Source organism: Salmo trutta, chromosome 19, assembly GCF_901001165.1.
Source record: "Salmo trutta chromosome 19, fSalTru1.1, whole genome shotgun sequence".
NCBI lineage: Eukaryota > Metazoa > Chordata > Actinopteri > Salmoniformes > Salmonidae > Salmo > Salmo trutta.
Window position 1 is genome coordinate 55,663,421 of NC_042975.1, and position 14,989 is coordinate 55,678,409.

The following is a 14,989-nucleotide window of genomic DNA, read 5'->3' on the forward strand; positions in this document are numbered from 1 at the left end:
TTGGTACAGTTGTATTTAAACTGTAATACAATTCCAATTTCCCCCTCACTGGCTCAGACTTTGCTACTTTGAGGAAAAATGTACTTACTATGACTGATATGTGTTTGTTCCACCTAGCTATCTTAAGATGAATGCACTAAGTCTCTCTGGATAAGAGTGTCTGCTAAATGACTAAAATGTACAAATGTAAAAGTGACAAACAAGCAAATATGACAATGCATTACTGACTGTGCCATACTAAGAAACATAACTATTCTCTTCATCAAGCACCTTTAATACAATTATATAAATGTATACATAAAAAAAGGTGTATGTCACTCAGTTAAAAAACAAAATGTGGGTAGGAGTGTGAGATCAGAGCTATATCAACTATTTTGTATTTGTTTCTTTTTCATTCTTTATAGCCTGGTTAAACCAGACTGAATGCAGCACTCAAAACAATGGTGAGAGCATAGCATTCAGTCTGGTTTAACCAGGCTACATTATTTTACCCTCACCAACTGCTATCCCAAATACTTCAGTCTGTCGGTCTGTACCAGCTTCCATCTCCCAGTCATCCACCCAGTGCTTGAAGTGAACTGAAATAGGTGCCGGTACAGTAGTCATTTTGGGTGCCAGTACTCATCATATATTTAAGCCAATATAAGAGTGGCCAGAACTAAAGCAGTACAGTATTTGAGGGGCCTGTAATCAGTACCTGTGTGTACCGGCCCAATTCACACACTGCATCAAGCTGACTGACCAGTAAGGCGCAAATCACAACAGTATCAGGGGGCTCAACAGTTACCGCAGAGGACAGGAGGCCTCCACAATACCTGGGCCCTTATTCATAAATCATATCAGAGTCTTGTCAAATCATAATGAATACAGTTATATGGACAGGGGCACCTGATCCGAGATCAGCCTACCTTCTTGCTTTGTGAATACAGGCCCTGAGCGTGAGTGCATGTAAACACAAACCCAACAGAACTTCTCATAAAAACATCCCTACTGCTGTATGTCAGTAGATCAAATGGGAATGCATGAATTCATCCATTTCAATTAACAGATAAATGATGTATACAACACTTTTTCTCCAGCTGGTAGTGTTTTAGTACCATATTCCAAGAACACCACAACAATTAACCTCCTAAATAGGAGGTTCTAAAACATGATCACAGCTATGTGACAGTGGTCGTAATGGCTTGGCACATTGAATTATGTACAATTACTTGAAGTGAAATTTATTCTGTTTTCATATTGTACAAATTGACATAATGACCTATGTTCCTGTCTGAACAACAGAGAAATATAGGTTATTCCTATTACCCTTGATGAAACTCAATTTAAGGTTTTTATTAGCTGAATCCTGAGCTGACAGGAATTACTTATCTTTGCTTCCTCTAGATGTTTACCAGCTTGTAAGATAAGGTAGAGATCTAGAGGTAACTGATTCCTGTCAGATGAGGAGACACCTAATAAAACCTTGGTTCACCAATGACATCAAAAAGAAAGAGAATGGTCTGGGCTGGGTTTAGGCTCTTAAAGCTTTCCAAGAGTTCAAGTGAATCAAAGCAACTTGTGAATGTTGCTGGTACCGCTCTGTTGCCTTATGCTGCAGCGTGCATCCTTCTGATTCTGGACACCAACTTCCCTATATACAGCCTCTGGGTCAGTCCCAGAGGGCACTACTCTTGACCAGGGCGCATTGGACTCAGGTCAAAAGTAGTGCACTATGTAGGGAATTAGGTGCCATTTGGGACTCAGCCCTCTGTAGTGTCTCCACTCCTACATGACGTCCACAAAGAACTCACTGGGATTTCCCATGGCAAGGTGGAAGGACTGGCGTGAGGCGGTGAGCTCAGGGGGCACAGAACCCAGGTCACGGGTTGGGGGTGCCCCTGGAGGTCCCCCGGGGGTGGTGCCAGGGGGCAGGCCCGACATCAAGGGCCCTGTCTGCCCCACGCCCTGGAGGGTGTGTGGGTGCACGTGAGGGTGCTGGGGGACCATCATAAGCATCATGGGGTTGTATGAAAGGGGGATGCCCTGTGGGAATTGGAGGTGTGGAGGGGGTGCACGGTGGTGTGAGCGCTGGCTGACGTGGCTATAGTGGCTGTGTTCACTGGGGGTGGCCGAGCCTCCGTGTTCCCCCCTCCTCAGGCTGCTCCGTATAGAATACTCTGATTCGCTGCCGCTCCCTGAGCGAGAGTCCCTGCCTCCGTCTACCGGTGACTTCTCATCCCGGCCGCTAGTACTGCCCACCCCTCCTCCGCCTTTCCCTCCCCTCCGTCTCTCTCCCTCGCTCCGGGTGGAGCCACTGCTCCGGCTCCCTGGGGGAGAGAAGACAGGACGATGTGAAAACAGGCACCCCAGAAAAGCTGAGTACATTCTAAAATCAATGTCTAACCAGAATCATACAGAGGCTATCTATAGCTCTGATTCAAACTAGACATTTTTTAACCCTTGCATAACCCTACAATCTTCAAGTTTCTGAGTATGGCCTGTCAGGAAAACACTTTGACAACTATAACTCTGAAATCTTTTATTATTCATCCATAACACATGTATTACACTGAACAAAAATATAAACAGAACATGTAAAGTGTTGGTCCCATGTTTCATGAGCTGAAATAAAATATAAAATACAGTTTCCATATGCACAAAAATATTATTTCTCTCAAATTGAGCACAAATTTGTTTACATCCCTGTTAGTAAACATTTCTCCTTTGCCAAGATAATCCATCCACCTGACAGGTGTGGTTTATCCAGAAGCTGATTAAACAGCATGATCATTACACAGGTACACCTTGTACTGGGGACAAAAGGCCACTAAAATGTGCAGTTTTGTCACAACATAATGCCATGGATGTCTCAAGTTGAGGGAGCGTGCAACTGGTATGCTGACTGAAGGAATGTCCACCAGAGCTGTTGCCAGATAATTGGATGTTTATTTCTCTACCATAAGCCACATGGTTTTAGAGAATTTTACAGTACGTCCAACAGGCCTCACAACCGCAGACCATGTGTATGGCACCGTGTGGCAGAGAGGTTTGCTGATGTCAACGTTATGTGGGGATATGGTATGGGCAGGTATAAGCTACGGACAACGAACACAATTGCATTTTATCAATGGCAATTTGAATGCACAGAGGCCTATTGTTGTGATATTCATCCACTCATCACCTCATGTTTCAGCATGATAATGCAAGGCCCCATGCCGCAAGGATCTGTACACAATTCCTGGAAGCTGAAAATGTCCCAGTTCTTACATCTACTGCATACTCAACAGACATGTCACCCATTGACCATGTTTGGGATGCTCTGGATCGATGTGTACAACAGCGTGTTCCAGTTCCCGCCTATGTCCAGCAACTTTGCACAGCCATTGAAGAGCAGTGGGACAACATTCCTCAGGCCTCAATCAACAGCCTGATCAACTCTATGTGAAGGAGATGTGTCGTGCTGAATGAGGCAAATGGTGGTCACACCAGATACTGACTGGTTTTCTGAACCACGCTCTTACATTTTTTAAAAAGGTATCCGTATCCAACAGATGCATATCTGTATTCCCAGTCATGTGAAATCCATAGATTATGGCTTAATTAATTTACTTACCGTAATTTCCGGACTATAAGCCGCAACTTTTTTCCCACGCTTTGAACCTCGCTGCTTAAACAATGACGCGGCTAATATATGGATTTTTCCCGCTTTCAAAAAATAAAAACATTCTTTGACGTGCTCAGTTTTTTTGGCGGCATGAAGCTTTCATTAGACCAATGAAATTGCCGAACGGGTTAAGGTCAAACAACTTTTTTGTTTACTGTTTAGATTAAATCGAGCGCGCTCATCATTCTGATTACGGTAGTCATTTTGTCACCCTCATCATGGCAAAGACACGGAGAAATGCATATGATGCAGCTTTCAAGTTGAAGGCGATTGATCTGGCTATTGGAAAAGGAAATAGAGCTGCTGCACGGGAGCTTGGTCTGGAGCAATGACTTTCTTGGTAGGCTACTGTTTACTGCTAATTTTAAATGTTTTGTTACAAGCCGTGTTTCGTTAAAGCCTATTTATTTTTGTTACAAGCCGTGTATCGTTAAAGCCTATTTATTTTTGTTACAAGCCGTGTTTCGTTAAAGCCTGTGTAAAGTTCATTTGTTTCAATGTACCGGTAGGCACCTGCGGCTTAGACATGTGCGGCTTATTTATGTTCAAAATAATACATATATTTTTTTAATTCAGTGGGTGCGGCTTATATTCAGGTGCGCTTAATAGTCCGGAAATTACGGTATATGAACTGTAACTCAGTTAAATCTTTGAAATTATTGCATGTTACATATATGTTTTTGTTCAGTATACATACACACCACCCCACCCCCTCCCTCTGTCCCTCCAGTCTCACCCTCGCTATGCTGGCTCCCCGTGCTGCCTGGCGCGTAGCTGTAGCTGGAAAGCTCATGGTAGGGGGGCGGCTGGCTGGAGTAGGGGTTGGAAGTGTACTGGTAGGAGGGGAACGTGTGCATCAGGGGCCAGGGTGTGGCCCCCGGGAGGGGCAGGGGGGCCAGGGTATCCTGGTCTGAGGCCCCACTAGAACCGTCGTTGTCATTCAGGGAGAGGTTTGCCATGTCTGGGAGAGGAAGAGAGAATAGAGTAACGGTACAGTTATAATCAGTGATGTAGGATGCATCATTTGACCTTCAATTTCAATACATAGGACATTTTATCAGAGCTCTCACAAAATAAAACAGCAAAAAGTTCATGGCAAATATATATATTCACAACAAACAGCAACGAAACTGTAAAGCTAATGTAGCACAGCAGGCACGGCAACATCTTAAGGCTCGAGGGCCACATCAGGATTTCGGAATTCAAAGGAGTGCCGCACAGATTGACAATTTTCTTTATCCAAAATAATCATAATACAGGGATGGCCACCTGTTGCCCATCTCTGTAGTACAGTACAACAGGCCTATGGGCAATTAGCCACAAAGGCTTGTGCTGTTTTACTCACAGTTCTCACAGTCGCTGAAGTCACCGAAGATGTAGTAGCATTGCTCTGAGAAGGTGATCTTGTTGACCGTGTGGCGGATGAAGCCAGCTTTCAGTAGGTTACTGGCATACTTCCTGGCTTCACGACGGTCCTGGAAGCCCTCAATGTGTTGGTAGAGCCACTCCACCACATCAGAACCTGCCAATCAATCATCCATTAGAATCCCTGTGTTGGTAGAGGCACTCGACCACATCAGAACCTTCCAATCATCCGTTAGAACCCCACACTAGAACCCCCCGTGGGTTGGTAGAGCCACTCCACATCAGGAGGATGTGGAGTGGCTCTATATGGCTGTATATGTCCAATATACGACGGCTAAAGGCTGCTCTCGAACCACCCAGTTTATAATATTGTTTTTGTCAAAACTTTATCAACTCAAGGTTCTGTTAAAGTTCTGTTAAACGCAATTTGTTTAAAGCCTAGTGTATTTGTATTTATTATGGATCCCCATTAGCTGCTCTCTTCCTGGGGTCCGGCAAAAAGAAGGCAGTTATACAATTCTAAAAACATTACAATACATTCATAACAGATTTCACAACACACTAAATGTGTGACCTCGGGGCCCTACTTCAGTACCACATATCTACAACACAAAATCTGTGTGTATGCGTGTGTATAGTGCGTGTGTGTATGCATGTGTCTATGTTTGTGTTGCTTCACAGTCCCCGCTGTTCCATAAAGTGTACATTTATCTGTTTTTTAAAATCTGATTCTACTGCTTGCATCAGTTACCTGATGTGGAATAGAGTTCCATGTAGTCATGGCTCTATGTAGTACTCTGTGCCTCCCATAGTATGTTCTAGACTTGGGGACTGTGAAGTAGTACTGGTGGCATGTCTTGTGGGGTATGCATGGGTGTCCGAGTATTTTAAAAACAGACAGCTCGGTACCTTCAGCTTGTCAACACCTCTTACAAAAACAAGTAATGAGGAAGTCAATCTCTCTTCCACTTTGAGCCATGAGAGATTGACATGCATGTCATTAATGTTAGCTCTCCGTGTACTTTTAAGGGCCAGCCGTGCTGCCCTGTTCTGAGCCAACTGCAATTTTCCCAAGACCCTCTTTGTGGCACCTGACGACATGACTGAACAGTAGTCCAGGTGCGACAAAACCAGGGCCTGTAGGACAGTGTTGTTAAGGAAGAGCAGCGCTTTATTATAGCTACTGTTGTATCAATATGTTTTGACCATGACAGTTTACAATCCAGGGTTACTCCAAGCAGTTTAGTCACCTCAACATGCTCAATTTCCACATTATTCATTATGAGATGTAGTTGAGGTTTAGGGAATGATTTGTCCCAAATACAATGCTTTTATTCTTGGAAATATTTAGGACTAACTTATTCCTTGCTACCCATTCTGAAACTAACTGCATCTCTTTGTTAAGTGTTGCAGTCATTTCAGTCGCTGTAGTAGCTGACGTGTATAGTGTTGAGTCATCTGCATACAGACACACTGGCCTTATTCAAAGCCAGTGGCATGTCGTTAGTAAAAATTGAAAAACGCAAGGGGCCTAAACAGATACCCTGGGGAATTCCTGCTTCTACCTGGATTATGTTTGAGAGGCTTCCATTAAAGAACACCCTCTGTGTTCTGTTAGACAAGTAACTCTTTATCCACAATATTGCAGGGGGTGTAAAGCCATAACACATACGTTTTTCCAGCAGCAGACTATAATCGATAATGTCAAAAGCCGCACTGAAGACTAACAAGACAGCCCCCACAATCATTTTATCATCCATTTCTCTCAGTCATTTGTGTAAGTGCTGTGCTTGTTGAGTGTCCTTCCCTATATGCATGCTGAAAGTCTGGTGTCAATTTGTTTACCGTGAAATAACATTCTATCTGGTCAAACTGTTTTTTTCCCCAGAAGTTCACTAAGGGTTGGTAAAAGGCTGATTGGTCAGCTATTTGAGCCAGTAAAGGGGGCTTTACTATTCTTGGGTAGCGGAATGACTATAGCTTCCCTTCAGGCCTGAGGGCACACACTTTCTAGTAGGCTTAACTTGAAGATATGGCAAATAGGAGTGGCAATATCATCCACTCTTACCTTCAGTAATTTTCCATCCAGATTGTCAGACCCCGGTGGCTTGTCATTGTTGATTTCACCTCTTCCACACTGACTTCACGGAATTCAAAAGTACAATTCTTGCCTTTCATAATTTGGTCTGATATACTTGGATGTGTAGTGTCAGCATTTGTTGCTGGTATACCATCCCTACGTTTAAATTAGCCATCTGATTCAATGAATGATGGAATGATTTTCCCCAAAAAATGTTATTTAAGGTGCTCTAAAGCTTTTTACTATTATTCTTTATATAATTTATTGGTTTCATAGTATAGTTTTTTTATTTAGTTTAGTCACATGATTTCTTAATTTGCAGTATGTTTGCCAATCAGTTGGGCTGCCAGACGTATTTGCCATACCTTTTGCATCATCCCTCTCAACCATACAATTATTCAATTCTTCATCAATCCAACAGGACTTAACAGTTTTAACAGTCATTTTCTTAATGGGTGCATGCTTATTTGTAACTGAAATAAGCAATGTGTCAAGTCTGGTTGCTCCTCATTACACACCACATACCAGCAAATATTCTTCACATCAGCAACATATGAATCACTACAAAACGTATTGTATGACCTCTTATTCACTATATTAGGCCCAGCCAGTTTAAAGGGACACTTTGTGATTTTGGTAATGAGGCCCTATATGTACTTCCCCTGAGTCAGATGAACTCATGGACACCATTTGTATGTCTCTGCATGCAGTTTGAAGGAAGTTGCTAACTAGCGCAACTGCTAAGTAGGGTTAGTGCAATGACTGGAAGTCTATGGTATCTGATAGCCACTATCTGCTAGCCGTGCACTCACTTTTGTTATTTTAACATCATGGAACAATGTTCCAAATATATATTTCCTAGAGGCACGGTTGTACTCACAATATACCAGCCATTTTGTGACCAGTGAGTAGCTGCAGGTCATATTTTGAGCTTCTACCAGTGCCATAAAGTGATCTGTGAATGTGAGATGAGACTGCCTTCAGTAACTGCGTCATGAGTAGCCTACACATGACAGCAATTTATAGAAGTCTTGCAAGTAAGTGATGTTTTCTATTGACATTATGTTGAGTAGGCTAAATATGGTAGGCTGCTAGAATCGTGATGGCTGGTTTAATGTAGGCTATGAATGACGCCAGAGAGTTTGCCAGCAGCATACCACCCTGCATTCCACTGCTGGCTTGCCTCTGAAGCTAAGCGGGGTTGGTCCTAGTCGGTCCCTGAATGGGAGACCAGTTCATGTTGGAAGTGGTGTTGGGGGGCAAGTAGGAGGCACTTTTACCTCTGGTCTAAACAAATATCCCAGGGCAGTGATTGGGGACATTGCCCTGTGTAGGGTGCCGTCTTTCAGATGGGACGTTACACGGTGTCACGTCCTGACCATAGAGAGCTTGTATTTTTCTATGGTAGAGTAGGTCAGGGTGTGACTGGGGGGTTTGGTCTAGTGCATTTATTTCTATGTTGGGGTTTTTGTCTAGTTTTTTGTTGTGTTCTAGGTTATTTTTTCTAGGTTGGGGTTTGCATATGATTCCCAATTAGAGGCAGTGGGTCATCGTTGTCTCTAATTTGGGATCATATTTAAGTTGTTGTTTATCCCACTAGTGTTTCTGGGAGATTATTTTGAGTTAGTGTATGTTGCACCTCTTCGTCACGGTTTGTTGTTTTTGTTTATTGTATGTCTTGCATAGTTTCACAGTTAAATAAAGATGTGGAACGATACACACGCTGCGCTTTGGTCTCATTCATACGACGACCGTGACACACGGGTGTCCCGACTCTGTGGTCACTAAAGATCCCATGGCACTTATTGTAAGAGTAGGGGTGTTAACCCCGGTGTCCTGGCTAAATTTCCTATCTGGCCTTCATACCACCATGGCCACCTAATCGTCCTTAGCTTCCAATTGGCTTATTCATTCCCCCACCTCCCCTGTAACTATTCCCCAGGTCGTTGCTATAAACGAGAATGTGTTCTCATTCAACTTACCTAGTAAAATAAGTTAAATAAAAGTTGATATGTCCGGTTCATGCATGCAGCTATTTGCACGTGCACATTTTGTATTTTTTTAGTGAGGCATAAATGTTTAATATTATTGGTCCACGGGACCTGTCAATATTGTTCTTGAGAAACTGGAAGGTGCTTGGTCGGGAAGTCCTGGGATACCAGTCATCGGTATTATTATTATTTATATATTTTTCATTAAACCCTAATACTAGTTATAACTTTTCAACGATATAACCCTTCTTTCCAATCCAAATACAACAGCACCCTAGAAGTTGGCTATACAGCACAAACAGATCTGGAAGCAGTTCTCTCACCAAGGAAGGCGTTGGGGATGGTGATCTTGAGCCACATCCTGTCTCTGACCTCCAGACCAGACTCTGGGGAGGCCATGGCCTTAGCCACCGACGCCATGTCAGAGTGGAGGGACAGGTTGAAGTCATCAAAACCTGGAGAGAGATGAGGGGAGGAGAGGAGGGTAAGATTAAGAGAAACAGACTGTCAAAAAAATCTATTCATTATCAACAACTAAGGTAGACAAAACTTAACACTTGAGGGAGAAGAGGGAACTTAAAATAGCGTTTCCCAAACTCGGTCCTCAGGTCCCCATGTAGTTTTTTGCCTTAACACTATACAGCTAGTTCAAATGATCAAAGCTTGATGATTAGTTCACTATTGGAATCAGCTGAGTAGTGCTGGGGGCCCAGGACCGAGTTTGGGAAACCCTGACTTAAATCTTCAACAGAGATCAATGAGCAAAATGACAAAACTTGAGACTTACAAGACAGAAAGTGAGAGAGAGAAAGAGACATGAGAAGACTCAAACATACAGTGTAGTAAATAAAAGCAGACCTTACCTTTGTGGGCCAGAGACGGGCAGAGGGACTCACGCTCTGTCTCGGGCACGGAGGAGTTGGAGGTGATGGTGCTGAGAGAGGAGCTGCCGGGGTAGGGAGGGTAGGCCCCTGTCAGGGCCACAGAATGGCTCACCCACACAGCCGGGTCTATGGGCCGGATCGGCTCATCTGGAAGAACAATGGGGGTGTACACTATGAGGGGTTGTCGTCTCCTCTACCATTGGGTGAATTTCTCAGCCGAGGCTCTTTTCGCAGTTAGTCTGCTCGATTTCTCACGTCCTCCCTCTCCTCGTTCTCAAAAAGAGAAGGTCAGAGGGGAAGGGACTTTGGATCTTCGACCTTGAGTGTGTTGTGAGGAGAGAGGATGCAAGGAATCAAGGAAAGAGGAACTGAGAAAGAGCCTAGGAGATATAACAGGTTACTCACTGCGTGGGAGGGTGAAGTAGCCCTGGGGTGACGGGTCCCAGCATTTAGCTACTGTCAGGATAATAGGTCTGGGTGGAGAGAGAAAAGGAGAAAGAGTGAAAGCGAGGGAGACATCGAGATAATTATCTTTATTTTCTTCTCTTTTGTTTTAGGGGGTAGATCAGCTTTAATATTGCAGATGGATTGTAGCTTCCATCAATGTCATTGTCTGCATCATTTTCAACCCCCATATATTTTTTTGTAAATGTATATAATATATACAGTACCAGTCAAAAGTTAGGCATTTAGGCCAAAGAGTTCAATCTTGGTTTCATCAGACCAGAGAATCTTGTTTCTCATGGTCAGAGTCCTTTAGGTGCATCCAAGCATGCTGTCATGTGCCTTTTACTGAGGAGTGGCTTTAGTCTGGCCACTTTACCCTAAAGGCCTGATTGGTGGAGTGCTTCAGAGAAGGGAGAACCTTCCAGAAGGCCTCCAAAGAGGAACTCTGTAGCTCTGTTAGAGTGACCATAGGGTTCTTGGTCACCTCCCTGAACAGGCCCTTCTCCTCCGATTGTTCAGTTTGGTCAGGCAGCCAACTCTAGGAAGAGTCTTGGTGGTTCCAAACTTCTTCCATTTAAGAATGATGGAGGCCACTGTGTTTTTGGGGACCTTCAATGCTGCAGACATTTTTTAGTACCCTTCCTCAGATCTGTGCTTCGACACAATCCTGTCTCGGAGCTCTACAGACAATTCCGCCGACCTCATGGCTTGTTTTTTGCTTTGACATTCTCTGTCAACTGTGGGACCTTATATAGACAGGTGTGTTCCTTTCCAAATCATGTCCAATCAATTGAATGTACCACAGGTGGACTCCAATTAAGTTGTAGAAACGTCAAGGATGATCAATGGAAACAGGATGCAACTAAGTGCAATTTTGAGTCTCATAGCAAAGGGTCTGAATAATTATGTAAATAAGGTATCTGTTTTTTGTACTTTTGAAAAACTTTGTAATAACTTGTTTTCGCTTAGTCAATATGGGGTATTGTGATGTCATTATGGGGCATTGTGCGTAGATTGATGAACACAATATATTGAATCCACTTCAGAACAAGGCTGTAATGTAACAAATTGTAGAAAAAGTCAAGGGGTCTGAAATCTTGTGTATGTATGTATGTATGTATGTATGTATGTATGTATGTATGTATGTATGTATGTATGTATGTATGTATGTATGTATGTATGTATGTATGTATGTATGTATGTACACAGCTCTTAAATACATTTTCCATTATCGGAAAGTATATTTTACATTAGTTAACTTGTTTTTAATTCCACCCTTCAGCTCCACTCAACACCTCCCATCGATCTCTTAACACCATCCATATTGTATTTCTATTTGCCATATATTTTTCAACTTTGCTGTGATGTTTCACAAAAGTTGTGAACCTTTCTATTCTCAGTTTGTACAGATTGTAACAGAAGTGTTTTCGCTAAAAGTATTATATTATTGATGGATAATTATCTTTGTAGAAGGAGCAGAAGGCATGCACACATACAGTTGAAGTCGGAAGTTTACATATACCATAGCCAAATAAATGTAACTCCGTTTCACAATTCCTGACATTTAATTCTAGTAAGAATTCCCTGTTTTAGGTCAGTTAGGATCACCAGTTTATTTTAAGAATGTGAAATGTCAGAATAATAGTAGAGAGTGATTTATTTCAGCTTTTATTTCTTTCGTCACATTCCCAGTGGGTCAGAAGTTTACATACACACAATTAGTATTTGTTAGCATTGCCTTTAAATTGTTTAACTTAGGTCAAACGTTTTTCGGTAGCCTTCCACAAGCTTCCCACAATAAGTTGAGTGCATTTTGGCCCATTTTTCTATGAGATTAAGGTCAGGGCTTTGTGATGGCCACTCCAATACCTTGACTTTGTTGTCCTTAAGCCATTTTGCCACAACTTTGGAAGTATGCTTGGGGTCATTGTCCATTTGGAAGACCCATTTAAGACCAAGCTTTAACTTCCTGACTGATGTCTTGAGATGTCGCTTCAATATATCCAAATCATTTTCCACCCTCATGATGCCATCTATTTTGTGAAGTGCACCAGTCCCTCCTGCAGCAAAGCACCCCCAAAACATGATGCTGACACCCCCGTGCTTCACGGTTGGGATGGGGTTCTTCGGCTTGCAAGCTTCCCCCCTTTTCCTCCAAACATAACGATGGTCATTATGGCCAAACAGTTCTATTTTTGTTTCATCAGTCCAGAGGACATTACTAGAAAAAGTACGATCTTTGTCCCCATGTGCAGTTGCAAACCGTAGTCTGGCTTTTTTAATGGCGGTTTCGGAGCAGTGGCTTCTTTGTACCTTCAGGCGTTTAGATATTGCTCCCAAGGATGAACCAGACTTGTGGAGGTCTACAATTTTTTTTCGGAGGTCTTGGCCTCCTTCACTCACGCCGCCAAACTTACCCTAGTAAAACTGACCATCCTACCGATCCTCAACTTTGGCGATGTCATCTACAAAATAGCTTCCAATACTTTACTCAGCAAACTGGATGCAGTCTAACACAGTGCCATCCGTTTTGTTACCAAAGCCCCTTATACCACCCACCACTGCGACCTGTATTCTCTAGTCGGCTGGCCCTCGCTATATATTCATCGCCAGACCCACTGGCTCCAGGTCATCTATAAGTCTATGCTAGGTAAAGCTCTGCCTTATCTCAGCTCACTGGTCACGATAACAACACCCACCCGTAGCACACACTCCAACGGGTATATCTCACTGGTCATCCCCAAAGCCAGCACATCCTTTGGCCGCCTTTCCTTCTAGTTCTCTGCTGCCAGTGACTGGAATGAATTGCAAAAATCGTTGAAGCTGGAGACTTATATTTCCCTCACTAACTTTAAACATCAGCTATCTGAGCAGCTAACCGATCGCTGCAGCTGTACATAGCCCATCTGTAAATAGCCCACCCAATCTACCTACCTCATCCCCATATTGTTTTTATTTACTTTTCTGCTCTTTGCACACCAGTATCACTACTTTCACATCATCATCTGCTCATCTATCACTCCAGTGTTAATCTGCTAAATTGTAATTACTTTGCTACTATGGCCTATTTATTGCCTTACGTCCTCACGCCATTTGCACACACTGTATATAGACTTTCTATTCTGTTATTGACTGTACGCTTGTTTATTCCATGTGTAACTGTGTTGTTGTTTGTGTCGCATTGCTTTGCTTTATCTTGGCCAGGTCGCAGTTGTAAATGAGAACCTGTTCTCAACTAGCTTACCTGGTTAAATAAAGGTGAAATAAAAACAATTGTCTGATTTCTTTTGATTTTCCCATGATGTCATGCAAAGAGGCACTGAGTTTGAAGGTAAGCCTTGAAATACATCCACAGGTACACCTCCAATTGACTCAAATGATGTCAATTAGTCTATCAGAAGCTTCTAAAACCATGACATAATTTTCTGGAATTTTCCAAGCTGTTTAAAGGCACAGTCAACTTAGTGCATGTAAACTTCTGACCCACTGGAATTGTGATACAATGAATTATAAGTGAAATAATCTGTCTGTAAACGATTGTTGGAAAAATGACTTGAGTCATGCACAAAGTAGATGTCCTAACCGACTTGCCAAAACTATAGTTTGTTAACAAGAAAATTGTGGAGTGGTTGAAAAACGAGTTTTAATGACTAAGTGTATGTAAACTTCCGACTTCAACTGTAGACCAAGACACAGACTGAAAGTTTGTGCATACAGGAAAGAGATGCCTTACCCAGGTTTATGTACAATCTCTCTCAGCACACGGACAGCATCGTCATTACTCATGTTCTCAAAGTTGATGTCGTTCACCTGAGATGAAGCAACATGAGAGGATAGACCTTAAACAAAGAGCTTTCCAGCTATAAGAGACAACTTATTGTATGTGTGTCACCTGCAGCAGCATGTCTCCTGGTTCGATCCGCCCATCAGCAGCCACAGCCCCTCCCTTCATAATGGAGCCAATGTAGATACCCCCATCACCCCTCTCGTTGCTCTGACCCACGATACTGATGCCCAAGAAGTTGTATTTATCTGCACGGGGGAAACCGTACATCAGCTAACAGATAGTCTTTTTATCCTATTCCATTTTATTTCAGATAAGAAAAACTAAACCTTACAGATAAGCTAGCACGTGAGCCTGATGTAGAGATAAGGCAATGGAAGAGCGTGAGGTGATAGAGGAGTGAGAAGAAAGGAATAAGAAAGAAGCAAAAAGGAGGGGAGCAATTGAAGGGGGCACTCACCCATGTTGAGAGTAACAGTGATGATGTTAAGGGACATGGTGGAGTCTGTCACACTGCTGAACGAAGAAGCCTGAAACACAGCAAAACAAAAACCTAAAAAAAAACACGTACTATTACATCACCTACACCAAGCATACAAAACATTAAAGGACACCTGCTCATTCCATGATAGACTGACCAGGTGAATCCAAGTGAAAGCTATGATCCCTTATTGATGTCAATTGTTAAATCCACTTCAATCAGTGTAGATGAAGGGGAGGAGACAAGTTAAAGGAGGATTTTTAAGCCTTGAGACAATTGAGAAATGGCTTTTGTATGTGTGCGGTTCAGAG

General features: G+C 42.8%; 1 protein-coding gene across 2 annotated transcripts in view; it reads right to left on the minus strand.

Moving 5' to 3' along the window:
• Positions 1-485: 485 nt before the first annotated feature.
• The window catches only part of LOC115155022 (segment polarity protein dishevelled homolog DVL-2), a 33,932-nt gene continuing 19,428 nt past the window's right edge, over positions 486-14,989 (minus strand). The window contains exons 7-15 of one of the 2 annotated variants that reach the window (XM_029701809.1): positions 14,658-14,727; positions 14,306-14,445; positions 14,147-14,223; positions 10,372-10,439; positions 9,946-10,113; positions 9,406-9,537; positions 4,992-5,168; positions 4,383-4,607; positions 486-2,309 (exon numbers count right to left, since the gene is read on the minus strand). In XM_029701809.1, coding sequence (XP_029557669.1) covers positions 1,768-2,309; positions 4,383-4,607; positions 4,992-5,168; positions 9,406-9,537; positions 9,946-10,113; positions 10,372-10,439; positions 14,147-14,223; positions 14,306-14,445; positions 14,658-14,727 — 1,599 coding nt within the window. In that variant the 3' untranslated portion in view covers positions 486-1,767. Of the gene's footprint in view, positions 2,310-4,382; positions 4,608-4,991; positions 5,169-9,405; positions 9,538-9,945; positions 10,138-10,371; positions 10,440-14,146; positions 14,224-14,305; positions 14,446-14,657; positions 14,728-14,989 lie in introns of both variants that reach the window. The other variant, XM_029701808.1, reaches the window with a different exon arrangement.